The sequence below is a fragment of the Panthera pardus genome, unplaced genomic scaffold (assembly GCF_024362965.1).
Source record: "Panthera pardus isolate Hobbes unplaced genomic scaffold, ASM2436296v1 HiC_scaffold_13, whole genome shotgun sequence".
In the NCBI taxonomy this organism is placed as follows: Eukaryota; Metazoa; Chordata; class Mammalia; order Carnivora; family Felidae; genus Panthera; species Panthera pardus.
Window position 1 is genome coordinate 163,795,052 of NW_026526688.1, and position 27,348 is coordinate 163,822,399.

Here is a 27,348-nt window from a genome sequence, read left to right on the forward strand (position 1 = left end):
TGCATGTTCCTTTATATTTTATTTACCATACACATTAATAAGTAAATACAGCAAACACCGGAGAAAGGCTTTTTAATAATTTTTTGGACGTAAAGCTTAACACTTAAAATTATGCTTGCTCCCCCCCGCCACCCACCCCAAATCAACATGCAGCTATCATTTATTTTCATATATGCTGATCCTAGAGAATTACAGACTCTTTACAGTTTTAGAAGAGTATCCTTATCCTGTCACTTAAAACAATTTCACAAACTGCATGTGACCACGGTATGACACCATCATTCATATAGTTCCTCAAGGTGAATACAGCCATACAACATTCACATTAAAATCTGTGTTTTAAACATCATTTTAATAAGCCAAACCACAAGAACCCAGGTTCTAGTTTTAAATGTGTTTATGAAGACTGCTGCTGAGCTCAAAGCATGCAGATACTCATGACCACCTAGATGAGGCTGGATATTGAAAACTCCTTCAGTAGGTCCAATGATGCAATTTTTCACTCATCCCAAGTATCTCCATATTTGTTTACTTTGACTAGGAAAAAAGCACAAATAATTGATGATTCCAAACAGTAATAAGTAAAAGATACTATTTAAGTTTGCTATTATACTAAAAAGTGTTTCTCATTTTGAATAAATGCACATGACAGAAAGGGGCTAGCCAGACTTTTGCAAATTGAAGTTCAGACACAAATAATGGTGCACTCTATCAAGAACTTGACATAAATATTTGATTCTCATAACAACCTTATTGTAAACACAGCCCCCATTTTAAGGGCGAGAAAACAGATTAGTAACTTGCCCAAGGTACAAGCCTAGTAAAGCAAATAGAACAGAAGTCAGAACACAAGTCTGTTTAGGTCCAAAGCATGCGTGCCTTTACAAGTTTGCCATACTAAGTGTGGTGTATATTATAGCACACACCAAAAAGTTACCAGGAAATAAAATATAATAACAAACATTTGAATTTTGTTTTTCACAAAACATATAGTAACAGAAATGATCAAGTCTTCAGGTTGTGGTTAATTCATTCTTTTCTCCCATGAGCTGTAATACTATACAAGAAGGAAAAAGTTTCCCCAGTCCTACATCTTACGTGAAATTACATTTTGAAACAAGCTCCTCTGTCTTCTCTTACTTTTAGCCTCTCTTCTATGTAGGGTTCATCGATGGATTACAGCTCTTCTAGTATTCATAACAATGTAAAGGAGACGTTGTCAAAGTATGGACTAGGGACCATTTCCCCAAGATTCTTTTGGGGAGTCTGTTTAAAACTATTTCATTATTATAAGAAGATATGATAGGGTTTTCTCCCCTCATATTTTGACTTTTCCCCTAAGCTTCATATCCTCATTGAGTATAAGGTAGTCTTCTAGAAGCTATATGATAATGTGATGCTATCACTGCCCTGACAACTGATTGATAATAAGCTTCTGTTTCTGAAATTTCTCAGTCTTAATTTCTGATTTAGGTGAATGTCAACAAACATATTTTAGGTGACATTTTCTGACCAGTGAGGTCTTGGTCAATGTCAAACTTTCTGTCTAGACTCTAAAACAGAACATTCTATAAAAATCACCCAAACTATTTCAAAACTTTTTCTTTTAAATTCTGTATATAAAGCATACAAACACACACACACACAGCTTTCTTTTTACAAAGAAAAAAACTGTTTCATATTAGTGTCATGTGACAGAACTTCACGACCATTCAGTCAAAACCACAAATGTCAGAATCCAGAAAATGCCAAAGATCTATTTTGTTAACCTTTATTACTAAGCCCCAACCACAACACTCCATATCTGAAACATCAGGACATGGTACTACGTTGTGCAGAAAAAGATCACAGAAATGAGAGAAATGCTACTGCCTGCCCTCGTGGAGCTTACAGTCTAAATCCTCAAATTAAAGTACCAGTAAGTCTTTACATATTACAGAGTAATGGCCACTTGAATGCATAATGTTTATGCTAAAGCTTCTTTAATGATAAACATCAACAAGTATTTCTTATTACAAATATATTTGAAAGCTGGGTTTTTTTACACTAATAACATGACAGTAATATTATCCAACATTGTTAGGAAAACAGAATTCTAAATGAAGCGACTGCTACTAATTAGAAATAAAATTGGTTCTAAGGGGCGCCTGGGTGGCTCAGTCCGTTAAACATCCAACTTTGGCTCAGGTCATGATCTCACAGCTGGTGAGTTTGAGCCACGCGTCGGGCTCTGTGCTGACAGCTCAGAGCCTGGAGCTTGCTTCGGATTCTGTGTCTCCCTCTCTCTCTGCCCCTTCCCCACTCATGCTCTCTCTCTCAAAAATAATAAACAATTTAAAAAATTTTTAAAAATTGGTTCTAAAAGATCATAATAAAAAATACAAAAGATTTTTATGTATTTTTGCGTTCTTTGTGGTGTATGACTCTCAAGAAGGTACCAGGGACCTCCTTCCTTCCTTCCTTCCCTTTTTTACAGTAGTAAATAGAAAACCTTGAAACAACTGACATACCCTCTAAAATTCCTCAAGAAAGACATCATGAAACTCTAACATTGAAACAGGTACAAACCCCAATTCAAAATGCCTTCTTCCATTAGGGGTAAACTTCTGTGCCAGAAAATTTACTTTGGGTAATGTACAGCAGTTCCAAAAGGAATTAAAACAAACTGTGATCTTTAAATTTGTAATTATAAAGTAAAAGTACTATTGGAAACAAAAGGTCAAACTCCTCTTTTGGAAGTGCCCTAAAAGCTGGTTTGTAAGGCAAATAACTCTTATTCCAATTTCACAAAACATATAAGAAAATCAATTTCACTACTCAATCATGATTCTCCACTTCTGCTAAAAGTGGCATTACAGCCCATTATCAACTTCAAGTCACCAGATACGGTTTTATGCAACAGATGCATCATTTAAGAAACATTATCAAGCCCCAAGGTGACTTCTGATAAGAGAAAACATTCAAATGGATTTATAATTTCTACAATGTGTTAAAACTAGTCTCATTGTCTTAAGTCATACTACCATCTGGACTTCATTATTTTCTAACACAAATGGTCTCTGGAACACCTTAGAAAAGGAAAAATTGTTAACTGATAGCTATTCTTTTTTTTAAAAAAAGGTTATTTTGTTAATTGCTTGAGGAGTTAAATCACATATTTGTATAATTAATATTTTAAACTAATGCTATAGTTTCCAATCCTAAAGAGTAAAGTGATTCATACTAAACTATCATACCTTCTTTTTTTGGCATTCTTTCCTGCATAGGCCTGACTGAGGGGTCAGTCTTATGTGTTAAAGTTACTTCATATGACTCTCTGTTCTTATTCCTTAATTCCTCATATGTAATATTTTTTCTTTTAGGACTTTCTTCAGGGTTGGGATCAGGTCCTAAAACAACAAAGAGTTAATAAATGGCGATAAAAGGATTTGAATAAATCCAAAGCAACTACACTTTAGAAATGCTTCTTACCTACAATAAAAACAGAATAAAGTAAAATAAAGGCTCAAATTATTACCACCATCCCAAATTTTTCCCAAGATCATTACAAAACTAAAATTGACTTTCTCATACACTGTTAAGCTTTTATTTCTAAAATTTAAAATCCACATAAAAAAATTAAAAAGTAACCAGGGCCAGAAGAATGGATATCGTAATATATGCCAGCAAAATTCATATTCACGAAAATGCTAGTTTTTAAACTAGAAAATTATTCACACTTTTTATATAATTAAAAAGAAATATAGCATACCAGTGACAAATGAACAAAACCTATGACATAGTATACATTTTACTTGGTATAGTTAAATGTTCCTATAACCAGAGCCTATATGCAAATAACTATAACTATTAAAAAAAAAAAATTTACCATCTTTATACTTAAACAGAAACACTTGAAAATACATACTGAGAAGTATAAAATACAGACTTTAATGACAGCACGGATCATTTTTCTCAGATCTAACGGATGCAATACTATGGCAGAAAAAAGCGGCAGTGATAATTTTGGCCGGGGAACCAGCATTTATTCTTTCTCCCAAGGAGAGTCAAGGTAGGAATACATATCATTAAAGAGTCAAAAACTGACGCAAAAATCAGGAAGTGGTTACTCCTAATATTAGATGACAGGAACAAATATTAAACATAGTTTACAAAATGTATAACCGGCAAGGAAAGCCATATAAACACTTTAAAAGAAATTAACCAATGCCAACATGACATTCAGTCAACAACTACTTAACTTACAAAAGTCTTACACACCACCCCAAAAATAGTATCTTTCAAAATTTTACACACAAATTGGGTGTATCATTTTATTAACATAATCATATTAATTAAAATAATTTTTTAAAAAGAAGTTTTTATCTAAGTGGAATTTTAGAACTCCAGAGGAAGATCCCAGTAAATAATCAGAATTTTCAAATCAACATAACTATACATTAAATGTTTTCAACCATAATCTTTTATTCTGCTACAAAGTATACTGCATTGATACAAAGCAAAAAGGCTTTAAATTTCTAACTAGTCTTAATACTATATACCATTCTTGAAAACTAAATTTTTGCTAAAAAAGAATGCAAATAAAAATATTATAAACTTATATTGGATTTTAAAAGCACTTACATTTCATTGGTAATGAGTAGTTATTAATTTCCCTTCACCGTAAGTGGTATTTTTTAAATTGTGAAGGAAACTGTGTACTAGATTATTAGTTAGGAACCCACAATTCTCATTCCCACTTAGCTAACAAGCACTGAATGTCCTTGGGCAAATCACTAAGCTTCTCTGAATCTTAGTTTTTCTCATTGTGAAATATGCAAGTTTGACTAGATGATCTATCTATCTCTAAAGTTCCTTCCAGGTCTAATACTTTTTCTCACCAAAAAGAAAATATTTCTTTGTTCTGAAATTGTGGCAAATGATGGAACATAAATCAGAAGATTAGGGAGAATTTTTTCCACTTACAAAAGCCCAATGAAAATATTCTGCATTGTGTAGCGACCACGATTTACTACTTTGGGAAGGTTATAAAGAGCTGGAAGGAATAAAATATAAAACAGCACTGATTTAAATCTAACTGTAATAAACTACCTACGATAAGTCTCCTTACAGCTACGAAGGAGTGCTTTCTACTTTGAAAGATTAATAATTTTCAATTTCTGGTAAGAGAAAGCAGAACGAAATAGGGCAGGCAGGACTTAAACAAAAGGGGAGAGTGTCCTGGTAAGGGAGGACAGCACCTGGGGCAAAGCAGGAGGCCACGACTGGCCCCTGTGGAGAGAAGTCGAAGAGTAGCAATCCTGATTTAGAGAAGGGGCTGAGAAAGCAGAGCAGTGGATGGAGAGACGGCTGTTCTGGAGGACATAAAATATACTGAAATATGGGCTTTGCTGTAGTCCTTAGGCAGATACCAAAGGGCATTTTGTCTGTTTGCTTTTATTTGGAAAAGGAATTATGTAACATGGAATGGAATTTTCTAATGCAAATGGAAGGAAAGATGAAAATCATTACAAAGGAAGAGGTGATGCACGGCTAGAATCCAAGTAGAATGGATTCGGACTTGAGAGTCTGGCAAAATGAGAGATGCAGTAAGAAATAGAACAGCTGCCTCTGAAGATAAAATAATAACTAACCACTCTCTCCTAATCTGCCAGCCTTCTTCCCTTTCTAATTGGGAGGTCTTTGTTTCCAACCATTCAGGAAAAAAAAAAAAAGAAAGTCAAGGCTCTCGACAACTTCCACCCACTTACGAATGTCTTTAATTACTGTAACTTCCATTCTCTCCTGTCTCTTCTTTTCCGAAAGGTTAATTAATACTCACCACCCCCACCCCATCCTGCTCTAAAGCAATGCTGGCCAATGTAATTCTCTGAAATGATCAGAATGTTCTGTATCTGCACATTCCAACAAAGCAGCCACTAGCACATGTGGCTACTGAACTAAAATGCTTACAAAGCAACTGAGGAATTGAATTTGCATTTTGATTTAATTTTATTTAATAGCTACATGTATTTAGTGGCTACTTTATATTCTGACCTACCTAGAACCCCTTCTACAACCTCTGGAACCTTGACTTATAATCAACTTCTCCCTTCCCACTGTTTCCCCTCTCTCCCTTTAACTTAAAACATGGACCCAAATCTGTCCCAGCTTAAACAACAAAAGCTCAAATGTTCCTTTAACCTTATTTGTTCCTTACAGTTACTGGCTTATGGTATTTGCATCAAAGGAAGCGTTTTCAAAGAACATTCTATCCACAATCCCTTATCCAAACCTTCATAGTCAGAAACTTTTCAAAATTCAATTTCTCAGATTTTAGAAAAATGTCATAGTATATGGCCCTTATATTGCTTACTATCCATCCATTCAGTGATTTGAAGCAGCAATGCATAAACAAACATTTATATTTCTACAACAAAATGCAGGAAAATCACATTTAAGATAAAGATTACAAATAGACTTATGTCAGTGTAGGTCAGTGTCTGAAACGAATTAAGTCAGATTTTATCATCAGTTTAATTACTAAAAAAGCTTTGTAGGGGCGCCTGACTGGCTCAGTTCATAGAACATGTTACTCTTGATCTCAAGGTCGAGAGTTCAAGCCCCGTGTTAGAAAAATAAATAAACAACAAAAATTTTTAAAAATAAAGCTTTGTGGTTGTTAGAATTTTTTGGATTTTAGGATTTTAGATAAGGAATTGCAAACCTGTACTTTCTAATTCTTTACTCTTCACCGCAAACTAGATTGAAAGAACGAAGGAAGGAAATGAATGTCTGCTGAGAGCCCATTACTTGCCAGGCATTACCTCTGATTATTTCATCTGATTCCAAAAGCTCTTTAAGAGAGGTATTATTATCTCCATTCGGGAGATCAAGAAACTGAAGGAATCACAAATTAGTTACTTGCCTAAAGTCACATAGCTAGCCAATGTCAATCATTCAAATCCAGGCCTTAATCCAAAGTTGATGGTGTTTCACTTACATTCTGTGATCTTCAAAGCTAGTATTTACACAAACTTCACAAAGCATTTTCACATGGATTTTCTCACTTGACAACAGTTCTGTAAGGCAGGTAATTATTATTTTTCTCACATTATAGACAAAAAAGCTGAAAGCCTTTAAGACCAGCCTAACAAGTATAACTTCTTTGAAGCCTCCCTGAGGTCCAATTTAGCACTTCTTCTTTGCTAGATCACTCAAGTTTGTTAGTATTTTCAATTAATGGGACACATTAGTAATTTTTCCTTATATTTCTGTATCTTCTAACAGTCTAAGAGAATTTCTCAGGGACAAGGACCACGTCTTATTCATCTATACTTCTTCCATACCTAGCTGAGCGCCTGACATCTACTGGACGTCACGAAACGTAGAATGAAGGAAGAAACAAATGCACAACAAACATGCTGAGTTTAGGGTGGTGGTGGAACATACAGGTGATATCCAGCAGAAAAGGTGATCAAATAAAGTTTATACATACGTTGGACCATAAAATGTTGAAATTCATTTCAAGAGAAGTTTCTACCTTGGGCAATATGATCAGTAATACCAGTGGGAGTAGATTCATTCATAGAAGCACTGAATGGAATTGGCTCATAATGAGGAAGCATGTCTTTTTCTATGTTGTCTGCTGCTGGAGATGTCACAAAAGATGAATGACCACTCACATTTGAGTCATATTTTGACTTCTGAGAATAGTGCCTGTAATTCATATTGTATAAGAAACACAAGTTACTGTCTACACCCTAAGAAGTGTGTCAACATATAAAAACTAGTTATCTTATTTTCTAAAGGAATCGTCTAATTTTAACATGGTCATTTATGATAGCAAAATGAAGTCTTTCTCTCCACCACAAAAACCTTAAAAATATGTTCTGACCCATTTATACAACTTAAAAATGTCATTCTTAATATAGAAGAAAAGTGTATTAGCCAATTTTCTAATCCCTAAGCTTCAGAGATCATTTTTAATGTGTTTAAAGTTCTTAGAAAAAAAGTACTTCGAATCAGAAATATGTCCAGTATGTCCAGTTCCCACATTAATTGGGAAGTTACTTCCATAGCTAGCAGGCCATAAACACTATTTAGCTAAGGCAGATACGTAAGGATTACTAGCATTCATGGACTTTATCATTTATAACAATTTATCTATTAAATCTACTTAATTACATTATTGATCTACCTATCCAGATGGACAGGATTCATTTATTTATACTAACATAATTAAAACAAAAATTTGGAGAACGTACATACATAACAACAGAAGGATTAAGAGATGGGACTGATGAAATTTGGGAATTCAAAAGAAAAGTCCAAAATATAGTAATCAAAAGTGTTTGCCAAATTAAAATCCTTTATTCTGGGATTAGCATTCCCGATAGGATGCAACTCTCTATTTAAAACAAAGGTAGGGGTGCCTGGCTGGCTTAGTTGGTAAAGCCATGAGACTCTTGATCTTGGGGTCATAAGTTCAAGCCCCATGTTGAGTGTAGAGTTTACTCAAATAAATAAATAAAATTTAAAAAAACACAAATAAAAACAAAAGCAGACAAATTTTACTCCAAGTAAAACAGAAACAGTTTTAGCTTGCTGGAAAATGGCAAGTTTCCAATGGTCCTTCAGGTTAGGCAATGTTTCATGCCCTCAATTATGGCAATATCCAATTACAATTTTTTTTAGCTAAAATTAAAAACCTTTAATAAAAATCAGAGTTTGGCCTACCCAGATGGTGAAGATCGCCGTGCTTGTCCTGAGCGTAAAGCTTCTCCAAGAGGGGAATTCTCAAGATTCTTGAACTTCTCTTGGCAAGTTTTCACGTAAGAAAGCTTTCCAGCAAAATATCCCATGATACAAGCAACTTATTTGTAAAAACAAACAAAAAATGTGACTCAATGTGTCCATTTAGATAAAAATCTTTCCTAAAAGGAAACTTGTTAAGAAATGTGATCCTGAATAGAGGTCGTTGGTACGGGAAGACTGAGATTTCTTGAAATAATGGTACAAGTACCATTATATCAGCCTGAGAGCAAACAGAGTCTGTAGATATAATTCACTTTCACAAAATAATCCAAAATAAAGTTGCTTTAAGATATATAAATTCTACTTTACTAATTATTAATATAGACAGGAAAGACGTGGTAAAAGTATAACGGAAATGTGGAATTAAAGCAGAGTTCTAGCCTAATCAGAAGGATTTTAGGCCATTTCTTTTCCTGTAAAATGGGAATGCTACCATTTGACCTGCTAATTTCATAAGACTGTTTTTAAAATTAGGTGCAACAAACCCCTTAAAATAATGAATTATGAAGTGATACCTAAACATGGCTAGTGTTGCCATCATTATGTGTTTATTTCCACTATAAAAGAGAGGCTAACCTGGGAAGATTCATAGAAAAGACACAGGTGCTCTTTTTTAAAGCAATTTATTAGCTTCTTTCCTATAAACCATACTATAGTATGTAAGTAAATTATGCTTGCTTACGCTTTAAAATGTAAAGAGATTTTTAAAAGTTGGACTTAATTTTAAGACACTTTACTTTGGTTCATCGCTACTTGACAACTTTCTTTCCTCATAAACCAAGAGAATTTATTTTAAAATACTGTCTCCTTACACATCACTTAAGAGGAATAGTTTTATTATATTATAAAGAAAAAAATTCCTCCTATTAGTAACTTGTGATTCTTAATGCCCAGGTAGTCAGTCTGTTTAATGAAAAGCTTAAACAAACTAGTCAAAACAAATACACCAAATAATGGCTAGAAGTTAGATGAGACAAAACATTTGGTAAAAACTACTTATTTTATTTAGAAAGGAAAACTAGGATTGTTCATACTTACATAGAAGTTTAGGGATGGACCCATATCTGGGGTGACTTGAAAGGATTCCTGAAGATAAAAGGGTAGATATTCCTGAGTAACACTATTGGAGATAGACACATTTACATAATTAGAATATTTCACTTTCTATTAAAATAAAAAGGTTTATGCCAATGTTTATGCTAAATGTAAGAAAATGACACAAATAAGCAAACTATTGCTGTGAATCATAATCTTCATCTCTTCTAATGTGAGACAAAATAATAAATTTGGAATTGCAGTATAAAGACAGATCTATTTCTCAGCAGCTTTGGGCAACCCACAAAGATAAAAGGAAAGATCAGTATGGACTACCTTCAAATACTACCTGACAACATTAGCTCTCTCCATAACCCCAGAGAGGTCTAAGACTATAACTACCAGGCGCCTGGGTGGCTCAGTCGGTTAAGTGGCCGACTTCGGCTCAGGTCATGATCTCACGGTCTGTGAGTTCGAGCCCCGCGTCGGGCTCTGTGTTGACAGCACAGAGCCTGGAGCCTGTTTCAGATTCTGTGTCTCCCTCTCTCTGACCCTCCCCCATTCATGCTCTGTCTCAAAAATAAATAAACTTTAAAAAAAAAAACAAAACTATAACTACTTAAAACAGAAAACCAAAGCGCCTCGGTGCTCAGTCCGTTAAGCGCTGGACTCATTCAGCCCAGATCAGGATCTCAGTTTTTGAGTTCAAGCCCTGCATCTGGCTCTGCATTGACAGTGCAGACAGAGCCTGCCTGGGATTCTGTCTCCTCACTCTGCCTCTCCCCCACTAGTTCTCGCTCTCAAAATTAAATAAACCTTTTTTTAAAAGAGAGAGAAAACCAAGTAAATCCAACATTAAGAGAAAAATGAAATCCAAATGACTCTATAATCTATTAGCACAGGTGAATTTATTAGCAAGATCACTTGAAACAAAGTCAATACACAAAAAAATATATGTATCATTTCTATATACTAAAGACAAACAAACGAACCACACTTTTTGAAAGATACAAAAACAATCAAAGATCCAGGAGTAATCTAATGAAAATTTCAAAGATTTGTATGCTGCAAACTACAAAACTTACAGACAGAAATGAAAGCTACAGGGAGGAACATACCATGTCCATGAAATGAAAGACTAAATATTGTAAATATGGCAATTCTCCATAAATTCAATGCAATCCCGATTAAAAATCAAAGACAGTGTTCCCAGAAGTTGAAAAACTTATTCTAAAAATCATGTGGAAATACAAGAACAAGGCAATATTGAAAAACAACAAAAAACTGGAAAACGGACTACCAACAAATACCGAGATCTATGATAAAGCTAGAGCAATTAAGACTGTCCTAAGCGCAAGAACAGATAAACCGACCAAAACCAGAAGACAGTCCAGAAACAGGCCACACATAGTCACTTATGAAAAAGGCAACACTGCACGCAGTGAAAAAGACCGTTCTTTCAAAATATGGTGCTGAGTCACCTTCATATACATAAGGGGGTAAAATGTACCTTGATCCCACCTCATACAACATAGGCATACCTCAGAAATACTGAAGGTTCCGTTCAAGAGCACCATGATAAAGCGAGAAAAGCAAAAAAGCAAGTCAAATGATTTTTTTTTTGTTTCCCAGTGCATATAAAAACATTTATGCTTTACTGTAATCTTTTTTTTAATGTTTTATTTATTTTTGAGAGAGACAGCATGAATGGGGGAGGGGCAGAAAGAGGGGGAGACACAGACTCTGAAACAGGCTCTAGGCTCTCAGCTGTCAGCAGAGAGCCCAACGCGGAGCTCGAACTCAAAAACCGAGAGATCATGACCTGACCTGAAGTCAAACACTCCACCAACTGAGACACCCAGGCGCCCCTGTAATCGTAAGTGTACAACAGCATTATGTCTAAAAAATAAAATACTTTATTGCTAAGAAATGCTAACCATCGTCTGAGCTTTTAGAGTTGTAATCACTGATCACAGATCACTACAACAAATACAATAAGGAGAACATCTGAAGTATTGTGAGAACTGCCAAAATGTCAGAGACACAAAGTGAGCAAATGCTGTTGAAAAAATGGTGCTAAGACTTGCTCAGAGCAGGGTTGCCACAAACCTTAGAGATTTGTAAAGAGTGTAAAATCTGTGAAGTGCCATAAAGCAAAGCACAATAAAACAAGATATGCCTGTATTCAAAAACAATTCCAGATACTTGAAAATTTAAGTGGGAAAAAAATAAAGCTTATAGAAAAAAAGCATGAGATTCTTCATGTCCTTTTATTTATTTATTTATTTATTTATTTATTTATTTATTTATTTTAACGTTTATTTATTTTTGAGACAGAGAGAGACAGAGCATGAACAAGGGGAGGAGCAGAGAGAGAGGGAGACACAGAATCTGAAACAGGTTCCAGGCTCTGTGCTGTCAGCACAGAGCCTGACGCGGGGCTCGAACTCACGGACCGTGAGATCATGACCTGAGCCGAAGTCACTTAACCGACCAAGCCACCCAGGCGGCCCTCTTCATGTCCTTTTAATAGACAAAGATCTCAGAGCACAAAAAACCCTCATCATAAAAAAATATGATAAATTAGACTCGATCATATTGAGAACTAGTTAATCAGTGGGAAAAAAATAATATCACAATACATGTATCTGACAAAAGACTCACTTTCAGAACATACAGAGAACTCTCACAAAACCAACAGAAAAAGAGAACGCAATGGAAAAATGGACAATAGACTTGAACAGACACTTCACAAAAAAAGAATATATTCAAGTGAGCTATAAACAAAAGAAAAGGTCCTCAACTTCATTTGTCATCAGAGATGCAAATTAAAACCACAATGCAATCAGTATCACTATTCACTCACCACAATGGCCAGAATTCTGGAAATAGGAAGTGTTGGTGGTAATGTGACACAAATAAAACTCTACTAATAAACTGGCCTGAGAGTGTAAATAGGTCTAAACAATCTAGAAAGTTTGGCAGTTATCTACCAAAGCTAAATATATACATAATCTACGACCCAGCAAAATGTCTACCAAGAGATGCTGTCTGTATTCATAAGAGAACTATTTGTAATAGTCAAAACTGTGAACTACCCAACTGCCACTGTACAAGATGGATAAGCTGCTGTGGTGTATTTACACAGCAGAAAACTACATGGCAACAAGAATATATAATCTACAATTACATGCAACAATGTGGGTGAATCTAGCGATGTGCTGGAAAACCAGCTCTCCAAATAACCAGTCCTGATTTGTAATGATCAGCTGCCGTGGAATAAATAATTGCACCATGACCAATGTCAGCTATCAATAGTTTAAAAATTGGCTTGCCAAGTTCTTGAAAATTTAACAACCAGCTCTCTGGAGGTGGTATAAGCCAGTTCTGATATACCACTGAACGAATCTCATAACACTGAAAAAAAGTGTACAAAAGAGTACTTACTTGTATAATTTCACATATACAAAGTATAAAAACAGAACTAAATTATGCTATCAGCCTCAGTTACACAAGTGAGATAAGGAGAAAAAGGAAGATGGTAACAATACCCGCTTTCATACAAAAGAGTTGTTCCTTCATTCTGTCACCAGTTACATACCGCTTACAACAGACACTATGAACTAGGAAGTAGGAACAGAACAATGAACAAGATGCTCTCTTTGCCACCTCACAGAGTTTTTACAGTCTAGAGAGAGAATGAAGGCAATACAGCGTGGTCTTATTTACCCACTCAAATATCTGAGTATCTACTACGTGCACCGTGCCCAGTGGTCAATGCCAGAGACAGTCTGTTTCCTAAAGGGAAGTAGCAGGAATAGAGGCAAATAGACTTGTCGAAGGTTAATTCAACACTCTTGACAACAGATGGTGGCATTAATTATAGCGGCTGTGCAGATGGAGGTGAACAGTTCACAAAGATATTTAAGAGCTGGACTAGAATGGACATTTATTACACAAGGCAAATAAGAAGTAGAAGTTAAGGATAATGTCTCAGTGTCCTGAAGAGTGATACCATTCAAACATGGAGAAAATAGAGAAACTGGTTTGGGGGAGGGGGGGGGGGGGGATGAACTCAGTTTGGGATGCAACATGTCAGCGTAAGGAACCTGTGAGGAGGGCCATCTGTGTAAAGATACGCAGAATATGGTTCTGGAGCAGGTGTCTAGGCTAGGGATAATCATGGGGATTTAGAGCAATACATGGTCTCTGAAGCCCAGTTATTACTGGGTTAACAGTGTATATACGGACTGAAGACTGAAAGTCAAAGCAGAATTCTGAAGAACACAGGTGGAGGATGAAAACCCACACTAGAATATTAAGTACCAACAGGTCATAGATTTTGGTCTTTTAGTGCTAGCTACTGAAAACAGTATATAGTATAGATCAGACACCCAAAAACCATGAAAAAATGGAGGAGGTGCCACAGGCAGGGGAAAAATCAGAATATGCTGTCATAGAAGCCTAGGGGAGAGAATGTTTCAAAGACTGGTTAAAGTCATATAACCAACAAGAAGAGAAACTGCCCATGGAATTTAAGTAACAAGGAGGTTGTATTGGTAACGGTTCAAAGTTTTGGTAAATGTCAGGGGCACCTGGGTGGCTCGGTCGGTTAAGTGTCCAACTCTTGATTTTGGCTCAGGTCATGATCTCTCGGCTCTTGGACTGGGCCCCACGCTGGGCTCTGTGCTGACAGCATGGAGGCAGCTTGGGATTCTCTCTCTCTTCCAAAATAAATAAACTTAAAAGTTTTGGTAAATGTTGGAACATATGCAGAATTTTTTGACACAAATGCAACGGGTTGAAAGAAGTTAAAAGTGAAGTGCTCCTTCATGAAGTCTGGCTTCAAATGCAAGACAGCTGGGAAGAGTTGGAAAGGGACAGGAGGAAAGGTTTTTCTTTTTCGTGTTCTCACGTTAAAACAGACCTGGACATGTTTAAATGTTTTCATAGAAAGAGAATGAGTAGTGATGGAGCAGCTAAGACCACGTAGAGTATGACACTGTGGATGAAAGCATATACAAAATGTTAGGCATTTTGTTTAAATGCAAAATGTCTTGATGGATTTTGGATTCTTTTCCTAAAGTCTTTTCCAATTTCTTTCTTTTCTTTTAAATAATTTATTTATTAATGTTTATTTTTGAGAGAGAGCGAGCGCAAGGAGGGGAGGTGCAGAGAGACAGGGAGATGAGGATCTGAGGCAAGCTCTGTGCTGACAGCAGAGAGCCCAACATGGGGCTCAAACTCATGAACTGTGAGATCATGACTGGAGTGGAAGTTGGGCACTCAATCGACTGAGCCACCCGGGCACCCTCCAATCTCTTTTTTTGAGACTGACTTTTTTATTAGAATACTGCACCCAAAACAAATCTTTAATACAACGATAATAAAACGTCTTAATCCTGGGAAAGTTACCTGAGTAAGGTATCATTCAGTGTTGTTTTTTATATTTTTTATTCCAAATTATCAAAACCCTAAGAGTAACAACAAACTAACAGTTATGACACATATTATATAATAAACATTATTCCATAAACTAAGTTAAATCATTTTCAGCAATTCAATCTTTCTAAAAAATGGATAATGGAATTCTACTGTAAGGCTCCAGGCTCAGACATTAAGGACAATTACAGAGGCAGATTCTGAAATAATATATTCTCTTGATTATGGTATGACTTTTGCAAATGAAACCACAGAGGCACAAACTGCCACTGATGACAAGTCAAATAATTAATCACCAAATGGTGACTAAGAATCCAGGAAGATTTTAGCTGTGAGAACAATGTGCCTCCTAAGTTAGAGGTTCTAACAGTTTCAGTGGCATTCACCGTACCCAGAAGCAGTTCTATCATGAAATATCTGCAACTAAAACAAGGGAATTGCTGCTTCAGTTAGCTGTATCATTAGTTATGTGTAGGAGCAAGGCATTTCTAAGTCAAGCAGGGTGCTGGCTTCAGCAGCACATATACCAAGCCAAGCAGGTGCAAACAAAAACAAACAAACGAAACAGCAGAGGTGAGATTTTATTGTTAAAGCTAGAAGGTCTGTCTAAACGAGGAGGTACAATCTGATTCTCCTAACCACTACCACTTCTGCCTTAACCTTCAAGCTCTCCAGTCTCCTACTGTACCGAGGCTCAAAAGCTCCAAGAGTTTCTACCCTGTTCCGGAACACCTCATTCCAAGGACATATAGTTCACAAAATAAATGTAATAACCATTTAATTTTAACATGTGGATACTGAAAGACTTAAAAATTACACTCAAAACCCACACATGAATGCACCATAATATTCACGCCAAGAGAATCTGGGACAAAAAGTGTCCCCCCACCTCTCCATACTCTAAGACAAAGCTCTGGTTCAAGGAGCCACTGATCTTTAAGAGAGTGTAGGAGAATCACCTGAAGTTTGTTAAAACACAGATACCTGGGCCCTACCTTGAGATTCTGATTAAGGAGGTCTGGGATAGGGCCCATGAACTTGCATTTCTTTAAAAAAAAAATTTTTTTTATGTCTGTTTATTTTTTGAGAGAGAGAGATACAGAGCACAAGCAGGGCAGGGGTAGAGGCAGAGGGAGACAGAGAATCTGAAGCAGGCTCCAGGCTCTGAGCTGTCAGCACACAGCCCGATGTGGGGCTCAAACTTACAGACTGCAAGATCATGACCTGAGCTAAAGTTGAACACTCAACCGAATGAGCCACCCAGGCGCCCCTGAATTTGCATTTCTAACAAGATCCTAGGTGACAGTGATGTCGATGGCCTTTCCCAGACCAGGTTTGTCTCTCTAGCTGTTTGCAAACCTTCTTCAGGTTTTTAGTTACTTTTCGCTCTTGTAGATTGTTAATGTTGCTACAGCAAAGGAAGACATCAAATTTTCAAATCAAGACATCTGAGTCTGTGGGTCCACAGAGACATAACTCTCCTGAGAAGTGTATCAGTGATCATGTTTAATACATTACACTTTATCTAAAAATGAGGAAAATAACATTTTAAAAAACATAATGATCTCCAAAATGCTAAGTAAATTTGAAGTTTAAATATTTACCTTTACTAATTAATCCTTGAGTAATCAACATACTTGTTGCAGCCAAAGGCACAGCTAGAAGAGAAAAAAGAACTTGTCAACATCAACAAAACAGATTTTGTCTGAGTTCATTAGGAAAAATGTGTATCAGTAAAACCATCTAGGAAGTATGTTGCACAATTAAGATCTTTAAAAAAAGTTTTTCCATTTTTAAAAGTTGTATTATACATAGTCAATAAAAACATAAAAGAAACATTTTAAGTTTAAGAAAATATTACAAAACATCAAACAATATAATTCAAGAACCATCTAGATTTGGCTTTAAAAGAACCTAATTCAAGAACCATTTAGATCTGGCTTTAAAAGAACCATTCATTAGTATCAATTAAGACAACACAGTAAATAGTGACTAAAAACTCTGCATTCGGTAAGGAGGAATACATTAACGAGAGGCAAGAAGTATTATTACAAATAAGAGCCACTACTGAATAATTACTCAACTCCATGGACCGTGCTAAGTGCCTTACATACATTTTCTCACTTACTTTTCACTATCTCTGTAAGGTACAGTACTTTTTATTACCACCTTTTAAAGATATGGAAACTGAAGCTTAGACATGTTAAGTAATTTGCTCAAGGCCATACAGCTACTTCAATGGCAGGTTCCAGATTCTAATAGTCTGTCTCACATACCAGACCTCAATCTTTCAAGTTCTAAAGTACGCTGCATGAACCAAAACACAAAATGTTATTTGTCTACAATTGTACTGTGACTGGGGCAAGAACAAGCATAGATTTTTAAATACTAATATTTTTTCTTCTAAACCAGTGAATTCCTTGAAACTACATGAAATATTATATATTACAAAATATTAGTGTCAACCACATTAAAAGAAAGTATCTATATATGTATATATACACGTATAAATCCAGACTGAAAAATCCAAAGCTCTCCATTAGAATCTCAAAGGAGCTCATAATTTAAAAATCACTGTTTTCAACACCAGCACTACCCAACAGAATTTTCTGTGATGATGGGAATAGCCTGTATCCATGTTTTCCAGTTAGTGTGCGGAGAAGGTTTAAAATAGGAACCCTGAGACTATCCTTTTTCATTTATGTATTTATTAAAAAAATGTTTATGTTTTATTGATTTTTGAGAGAGAGACAGACAGTGTGAGCTGGGGAGGGGCAGCAAGGGAGACACAGAAACTGAAGCAGGCTCCAGGCTCCAAGTGGTCAGCACAGAGCCACATGTGGGGCTGGAACTCATGAACCTTGAGATCATGACGTGAGCAGTCGGACACTTAACCAACGGGAGCCACCCAGGCGCCCTGAGACTGATACTCTTAAGAAGACCTCCTTATAAGGTCCTTGGCTGCTGATACATGGGAATCTAACTGGTGAACAGTTCCCTGTGAGTGATATAAAACTTTACCTGAATGGTAAGTGGCTCACTGCACCTAAACTGCTAATGCAAATACACTTGCTTTCCTTATGAGACTCTGGAATTTTGGTACCTTCTAGACTGAGGGGGTGTGTGTGTGACCAGCCCTCAGTAAAAACCCCTGGTCTCCTCTGGAGTTCACCCCATATTCCATTCCTTTTGTTGATTTTGCCTTGTATCCTTTCTGTTATTTTAAATTTAAATAGCTACATGTGGCTGCTACCTTGAATAGCACAGTTCCAGATCAGGGGCTGGGAAACATTCTGTAAAGAGCGAGAGGTAAATATTTTAGGTTTTGTGGGTCCCAGGTCTCTCTGTCCCATCTACTCAACTTTTAAAGCAAAAGCACCAAGACAATAGTAAACAAATGAACACAGATGTAGTCCACTAAAACATTATTTATGGATGCAAAAACATAAATTTCATGTAATTTTCACAGGTAACAAAATATTCTTTTCTTTTTTTTCAACTATTTAAAACTAAACACATAAAAACTATTCTCAGCCCAGAGCCATACAAAAACAGATTTGGCCCTTTTAGGCTATGGTTTGTTCAACTCTGATCTGGAATACATGAACAATTTAAGAACTAAGGTAATTAAGATGTTCAAATTATTAGAGATTGCATGATTAAAATCCATAAAGTTAGAAGAGGGCATTAGCTTTGCCATCAAAAACAATCTGCAGGAACCCTAAGGTTTGAATCCCTAGTCTACTACTTACAAATGGATTTCACCTTTGCTAGAAAAATGCTTTAAGATTCATTAAAATACCTTCAGGTATTTTCATTTAAAGTTTTTTGAAAGATAAGTCCGTTTTAATTATAGCATCAGTACAATTTGTAATCATTCTTTTCCTTCAGCTTGATTCAAGAATTGCAACATGAAGGATTCAAGAATCATACAAGAATAAAAAGTGTTGAGTCAGTTGGCCGTCTCTACAAAGGACAATGCTATCCCCATTTCACTGTCCTTAGGCCAACATGGTATAATGCAAAGAGTAAGTTTGGTTAAGAAGATTCTAGTACTGGGGCGCCTGGGTGGCTTAGTCGGCTAAGCGTCCAACTTCGGTTCAGGTCATGTTCCCACACTTTGTGAGTTCAAGCCCCGCGATGGACTCTGTGCTAACAGCTCAGAGCCTGGAGCCTGCTTAGGATTGTGTCTCATTCTCTCTCTGCCCCTCCCCATCTTGTGCTCTCTCTCTCTCAAAACTAAATAAACGTTAAAAAAAAAACAAAAACAAAAGATTCTAGTACTAGTTTTGCCATTCACCACTATGTCTTTGCATAAATCTCTTAACTTCTTTTAATGTTATAAAGGATAATGGTTTAGAACTAAGGTCTCTCTGGAGCGCCTGTGTGGCTCAGTGGGTTAAGAGTCTGACTCGATTTCACATCATTGATGAGATCAAGCCCCATGTTGGGCTCTGCAATGGCAGCTTGGAAGCTGCTTGGGATTCTCTCTCCCTCTCTCTCTGTCCCTCCCCTGCTAGTGCAAACTCACACTCTCCCTCTCTCAAAATAAATAAACTTAAAAAAAAAAAAAAAAAAAGAGGGGCACCTAGGGGGCTCAGTTGGTTTAGCATCCGACTTTGGCCCAGGTCATGATCTTGTGGTTCACAAATTTGAGCCCCACATTGGGCTCTGTGCTGACAGCTCGGAGCCTGGAGCCTGCTTTGGACTCTATGTCTCACGCTCTCTGCCCCTCCCCCACTCACGCTCAGTGTCTCTCTCTCTCTCAAAAATAATTCAAAAAATTAAAAAAAAAAAGAATTAAGGTCTAATTCACGTATTCTGTCACAGTAAAAGGGAACGGTAAACTGAAACAGACTTCAGAGATTTCTAGTCTTTAACTGGAGTAAAGGGATACTCAGAAAGAGTAAGTCATGTGCCCAGAGCAACACAGATAGGTAGTTTGTGGTAGAGCTGAAACTAAAACCCAAGTCTCTTGGCTCCCTGGTCCATGGCCTTATTCCACTGCGGTACATGACTCCTATTTCAAGATCTGGCCCTCAGGCTATGGTTCCCTCAACTCCCGCAACTCTATTTGCTCTATTGTGTCAAGTGGCACCTGGGTGGCTCAGTCAGTTCAAAGTCTTGACTGGCTCAGGTCATGAACTCACAAGGTTTGTGAGCTGGAGCCTCCCATCAGGCTTACTGCTGTCAGCTGCCGTCAGCACAGAGCCAGCTTCGGATCCTCTGTCCCCCTTTCTCTCTGACCCTCCCTTGTACATATGCTTTCTCTCTCAAAATTAAACATTGAAAAATAATAATAATCTGTTTCTTTTGGCAAATGAAGAATACTGCTGACTGAAAGCTATTTTGCATTATGACCACAGTCCCAACCATATCCAATACAAGGACTCCTAAAATTCCTTAAACTATTCTCCTCTTACAATAGCAAAATGCCACACTAAATTCATAATAGTATCCAACTGAACCTTTTATTTCATTAATCACAGTAGCATTAACCATTTAATAAAGAAAACACCTGCAAAATAAATTGAATTAATCCCCATAATAATCCCATGAAATGAGTTGATATCCCCATTTCACAGATAAGGAAACTGATGCATACAGGCATCAGGTACTTGCCCAAAATCTCATAGCTAATAAATAAGTGATGGGGCTGGGATTTGGATCCAGACAAGGGACCAAAGTCTATACTCATCATTCACTATACTGTTTCATTAAAAAACCAGTAGAACACATGTATATGATCCACAAAATCCATAAATGATGCATAAAACCAGTATGAATTCATACATCTTTTCAATAATACCAGAGACTTAGAACTACTGTAACATGTAATACACACTAAACTGACCCTCTTATGTATATTCTTTCATTACCTGTATGTTTGGGCAGGGGTATAGCCATTTTTTTGTTAGTGCATAGGGCCACAATGTCAAGCAACTAGAAGTAAGATCCCTTCACAGCTATACTTTAAAATGACCCCTAGACCAAGTCTAATTTTAAACCAAGATGAATATATTTAATTGATCTAAAAATTATGTAAAAATTACCTTAGTAAGTACTTTTTCTACCCATTCCTATTTTCATCACACCTTTTTTTAAAAATCACTGGACATAAGAGGATACTCCCCAAAGTAACATGGGTTCCATGAATTCATTTATATGTTAACAACATCACATATTGCATATTTAACATATGTTAAACACACACGTCCTTATATGCAGATACAAATGTTAATGTACAAAACTCCCTGATGCATGACTGTTAGTCCTCCTGGTAATTGTACACTGAATTGCCTATCATCTGTGGCTATAGCCAAGGTTCTGTTTTCTATATTTGATGTTATTACAATATGCAACACCTAGCCTATCTCTGTTTTAAAAATAATCATTATTAATGTACTCATATAAATTATTCAGTAATTTCCCAGTAACTCATATATGGTATATAACTAACGAGCTGGGTTTTAGCCTCTCCTTATTACATGCTTTCTAACTTGTGATTACTGTGTTGTTTTTTTTTAAGATTTTATTTTTCAGTAGTCTCTACACCCAACATGGGGCTCAAACTCAAAACCCTGAGATCAAGAGTCACATGTTCTATCTACCAACAGAGCTGGCCAGGCACCCTGTGATTAATCTGTTTTAATACACAGAATTAATTACTGAGGCTTCTATTATTCATACACTACATGCCCTACTTTTAACAGCCAGGCATATATGAGTACTCTGCCTATTGATCACTGGTCTTCAATACTTTCAGCATAATGCTGTCAGAGCTATTTAGAATGTTAAACTTGTACAGGAACATGAATTTATCATCCAGAAATCTATCCAGACACCGTAGTAGCCATGTGGCCATGAGCCTAACATTACAATGATCTCAAACCCCCATGTACCAGACTGATCTTTTCCTTAATTCTGTGTCAACAACAGACTTGAAAACAGATCACTTTATCTACTCTATGCAATCTACAAAGATAAAATATATGTTGCCAGAGTACAATTATGTTCCCAGAGAAATTATTCCCAAACTATGAGCCGTGAAAACCTTTTACAAGTCTTTGATCCATGATGACAATGAATCTAAAACAATTCTTCTCATCTGCAGATGCACCATCATCTAACTCTTACTCAGGTTCTTTCTAGCTTGAAAGCTCTGTAAGTCTCTGAATATTAGACTGAAGATAAAAGGCACAAGATTATATGAGAGCTCCTATTATCTTCTCGGTCTTTGTTAATTCTTTTACCACCACTTGTTCCCTTACCCATGGGTACTACCCAAATTGATCATGTATTCTACCATTCCTACATATTAACTACATGACAGGTACTATTATCAGTTTTACTCTTTTATTTCTATACTTAATTCCTTGAATTCACTAATATAACACACCTCAAACCCTAATTTCTCACATACTCCTTTGTTTCTCTCTAGTTGCTTACAGATCTTCCACAATCAAATGTTACAGCAGGAAATCAAAGTGCAACTAAATTTGTTTCCTCCTTCCAACAGGAACTCTATCAAACTACTTTTTAATCAGTAATGCCATCATTAGTTGGTCTCCTATTTGGACATCTGAAGTTAATACACCCTATTGTCAGTTTGTTTAAAAACTATGTTATGTATCCTTTAAAAAAAATCTTCCAGGGGGCACCTGGGTGGCTTGGTCATCAACTACTGATTTCGACTTGTCATGATCTCACAGTTTGGGAGTTCGAGCCCCACATCAGGCTCCAAGCTGACAGTGCAGACTGCTTGGGATTCTCCCTCTCTCTCTCTCAAAATAAATAAATAAACTTTAAAAATCTTCCAATGCCATCCCACCTGCCCTAGTCCAAATGACACCACAATCAATGACATCTCCTCACTGACCGTACGTCTGATACAATTTCAAAAGCTCGTAACAGATTTCACAAAGTACAACTTATCCTTCTAACCTGTCCTGCAACCCTGGTACCTAATCTTCCTTTTAAAAATTTACAAACCAGATGAACATAAGGGAAGAGAAGCAAAAATAATATAAAAACAGGGAGGGGAACAAAACATAAGATGACTCTTAAATATGGAGAACAAACAGAGGGTTACTGGAGGGTTACTGGTTGTGGGAGGGGGATGGGCTAAATGGGTAAGGGGCATTAAGGAACCTGCTCCTGAAATCATTGTTGCACTGTATGCTAACTAACTTGGATGTAAACTAAAAACATAAATTAAATAAAAAAATAATTTAAAAAAACTTACAAACCAACCCCTTGGCCCTAAAACCGAAAGAATATAATGAACCAAATCTTTAACTTCTTGGTATTATGTTCATTTTCTATCCCCAGCAAAAGATCTCTATTCCAATCAGTTCAACCTCAAGTCTCCAATAGAGATCAAGTTATTGTAGACTCTGCCTTTGTTCACTATTCCTTTCATCTAAATGTTCCTCCAACATTCTTCTTCATTTACCTCAAGTCCTATTAGTTGTTAAGACTCATTTGTTTACTAAGGCCTTTTTTAGTTAAATCAACTCCAATTAATTCATCCCTTTTTAAAATTCCTACAGTCATTTTTTAAAATTCCTACAGTCATCATGTACTTAATCTTTCCCTAAGTGTTTCATGTGCTATCATTGTCTCAATTACAACAAAAAAAACTACTTTAGGACAAAGACTAGGTCTCATAAAATTTAAATGCCAGGCCAACTGGTGAAAATATACATCTTCTTTAATTATTTAAGTTACCTCCCTTTCTAAAATTCCCTTCTACTTTTTTGGTAGAATTACTTTATCTGAAAGGACTTCAGTGACCAGATGAAGCAACTCTAGGATTCTGTTCCAAAGTAAGATTCTGTTTTGTCGCTTTCAACATAATCCCTGTATTTATTTATTTATTTATTTATTTATTTATTATTTTTTTAAATGTTTGTATTTGAGAAAGAGACAGAGAGAGAGAGTACTGAAGTAGGGGAGGGGCAGAGAGGGAGGGAGACAGAACCGGAAGCAGGCTCCAGGCTCTGAGCTGTCAGCACAGAGCCCGACACGGGGCTCGAACCCACAAACCATGACATCATGACCTGAGCCAAAGTCGCCACCCAACGGACTAAGCCACCCAGGCGCCCCGTATAATCCCTGTATTTAAAAAACAAAATCCTCACGTAAAAGGTCTCTAGTCAAAAATCCGCTAGTAGTGTGACAGCATTTCAGAATGATAAAGTGGAAACTGACTAGGTTTTATCATGTAAGTTAGGAATCTTAAGAGTTAAAATCCCAAGCTTCTGTCTCAGACAGACCTGGCTTCAAGTCCAGACATAACTGATCAGCTGTGTAACGCTGGGTAATTCATTTAACATCTCTAAATCTTAATTTCTTCATCTGTAAGGTGAGGGTAATAGTTATCAATCTTACTGGGTTGTTTTTATATAATCCGTGACACTCAGTAAATGCTAGCTATTATTGTCACCAACAGAATTAACTCATAGTTTTGAATAAACTTTCTAAACATTATTACTTTAAACATACACAATTCATTTTCCTTAATCAACCTCTTTTAGCAATAATCATACCATACCAAAAGCATGCCAATTTTTTCCATATGAAGTCAAAATAATTTCAGGTACTAAAAGTCAAATTTTGGGGTCGCCCAGGTGGCTCAGTTGGTTAAGTGTCCAACTCTTGATTTCGGTTCCAGGTTCACGAGATTGAGCCTGGCGCCTGGCTCTACACTGGCAGCACAGAAGGGCTTGGAATTCTCTCTCTGCCCCCTACACTCGTGTGTGCACACGCATTCTCTCTCAAAATAAATAAACATTAATAAAAAGGTCATGGGGCGCCTGGGTGGCTCAGTCAGTTAAGCATCCAACTTCAGCTCAGGTCATGATCTGACGGTTTGTGAGTTTGAGCCCATGTCGGGCTCTGTGCTGACCTCTTGGAGCCTGGAGCCTGCTTTGGATTCTGTGTCTCCCTCTCTCTCTGTTCTTCCCCCACTTGATCGTGCGCTCTCTCTCTCTCTCTCTCTCAAAAAAAATAAACATTACAAAAAAGGTTTTTTTTTTTTTAAAAAGGTCACATTTTATTGATTAGAAAATTTAACTTACATCTGAACCAGAAGCTTTCATCATTGCACTCTGCGAAGACTCTTCTTTCTTCCTCGGTTGGAATGTAATCAGCCCCTATGTCTTTGTACCAAGGAAAATTGGCAAACGTTAAAGTGCTCATGGAAAAGCTAAGCCTAAAAATTTAATTTAGTCTGGACATTAACAAAACACTCTTTTTTTTAAACGAAGTAATGAAACAACTGGCTTGTAAACTTTTAACAAACTGTGCCTTCACACAGGAGTTAGTGCTATTATCTACTAATCAGGACTAGCTACATAATGTGGTGGTCCAGTGCAAAATGAAAATATGGAACCACTGTTCAAATTATTAAGAACTTCAAATGGCAACACATCATTCAACCAAGTGTGTGTGACTACACTGGTCACACACTCAAGCAGCCAGTCCAGTTGCTATTATTCAAGGCAGGGAGCTTTTCTACATGGAAAGTGCTTCTAAATACAAACATTTAATATTGATAATTACGGGGAATTGGTCTTGGAACTTCTGCATTCGGCTCTCGAAAATCAGCCCTCCCATTCATCTTTCCTGCATCAAAAACAGTTAAGTATTAGAAATGATGAGATATATCAAAATAAATTAAGATAGTAAAATCACTAGTCTACATGGCAATCAAGAAACAAATATTTACTAAACACTACTACATCTGAAGTACTTGATGTAATAAAAATAGTCACCTAAATAAAAAAGTCACAGACCTATTAACTAATTTGGAACTGATTATTCATCTTAGGTCCCTTAATTGAAAAAAAGAACAATAGGGCCTTTATAAATATTTATCAACAGATTACCTCAAATTAAGATATAAAAGGATATCGATAAAAGACACATTTTTCCTCCTGAAGCTGGTTATTTCACATTATCCTATGTTTTAAACCTTCCAGACATAGAAGAGGAAAAAAATCTCAAAAGTCATTTCTGGGATTCCATTTTTAAAAAATGAAATAGTCATCGGGGAAGATACCACCTCTCCCACAAGGCACTACTCCACAAAAACTGAATAACAAAGACGTCACACCCTTCTCCGTAGGGTTAAAAGCTAACAGAAAATTCTGTATTCTCCAAACTTTTCTCGCTCCCTGGGCAAACATTTCAAGAACATATATATTTTTATTTACTGGTTTTTTTTTTTAACCCATGCCTCAAGACTTAAAAGACAAACAGATTCGATAACTGCGTATTTGATAAAGTGCTCACACAGGATGAATATTCCATCTTAAAAACCATTTACATAAAAATGGGAAATGGCATTTTGATTAGGATAGCAACTGAGGCCCTTGCATATTTCACTCACTCGGTAAACCTACATGTCAATCCCTTGGCTAGGAAAAAAGGATACATGAAGTCTGCTAAACAGACTACTTCCATCCTGCAACAACAATTAAGTTAAAAGTGAAACCTGATTTCCTGTAACTGCATACTACCTAGAAACGCTAGAGACACGGCTGACAACACAATTTTAACCTCTTAATCCCCCAAAAGACCCCTGAACTGAACCCTCGTCGGCCTAACGTCGGTTCCCGCACTCCATCCCCCACCACCAGCATATCGACGTCTGGCACCTGCCAACACCCCAGTACACACGTTCGTCACCACGAATCACTCCCTCGCCTCCCCGGGGCACCCGCACTCCGAAGCCCGAGAGCCAACGCGCGATCCGCCAACCCTCGTAGGCGGGAAAATGGCGGAAGGTGCAGGATAGCGGCTGGCCGCGCGGAGGTGGTGAGTGGGCAGGTTGGGGCGGCATGCGGGCTCTTTGCGTCACCTCACCCACCTCCTGACGACAGCGGCGAGCGACGGCGCGGCGAGTCCGGGCGATCGGGGGCAGAAGGCCTGGAAAGGCCAAGAGAGGGGAAGGCGCGCGGGGCTGCACGGCAGCAGAGTTGGGGGGTGGGGAGCAGACAGCAACTTGGCCTCCAAGAAGTCACCCAAATACGGGATCAAAATGACCGCGACCCGGAAGCACTGGCGACC

General features: G+C 37.0%; 1 protein-coding gene across 5 annotated transcripts; it reads right to left on the reverse strand.

The window, feature by feature from the left end:
- On the reverse strand, window positions 1–27,348 carry OCIAD1 (OCIA domain containing 1). Of its 5 annotated transcripts, none has more exons than XM_019412427.2 (9): window positions 27,149–27,348; window positions 25,840–25,902; window positions 25,356–25,436; window positions 16,878–16,931; window positions 9,835–9,882; window positions 8,719–8,854; window positions 7,523–7,698; window positions 3,237–3,389; window positions 1–537 (listed from the first exon to the last, which is right to left on the reverse strand). In XM_019412427.2, the coding sequence occupies exons 2-9, from the start codon at window positions 25,895–25,897 to the stop codon at window positions 500–502; spliced, it is 744 nt and encodes a 247-aa protein (XP_019267972.1). In that variant the 5' UTR covers window positions 25,898–25,902; window positions 27,149–27,348; the 3' UTR covers window positions 1–499. The 5 variants fall into 5 exon arrangements, with proteins under 5 accessions (XP_019267972.1, XP_019267952.1, XP_019267981.1 ...); XM_019412407.2 differs by lacking the exon at window positions 27,149–27,348 and adding an exon at window positions 26,959–27,087; XM_019412436.2 differs by lacking the exon at window positions 27,149–27,348 and adding an exon at window positions 26,937–27,032.

Excerpts from the sequence above, each read along its gene's own strand:
- OCIAD1 (XM_019412427.2), bottom strand. The coding sequence starts at position 25,897 with ATGAATGGGAGGGCTGATTTTCGAGAGCCGAATGCAGAAGTTCCAAGA. Across the intron at positions 16,932-25,355 it reads TGAAAGCTTCTGGTTCAGAT|CTGTGCCTTTGGCTGCAACA; the intron begins GTAAGTTAAATT and ends TTTCTCTTCTAG. Across the intron at positions 3,390-7,522 it reads TACTGATCATATTGCCCAAG|GACCTGATCCCAACCCTGAA; the intron begins GTAGAAACTTCT and ends TTGTTGTTTTAG.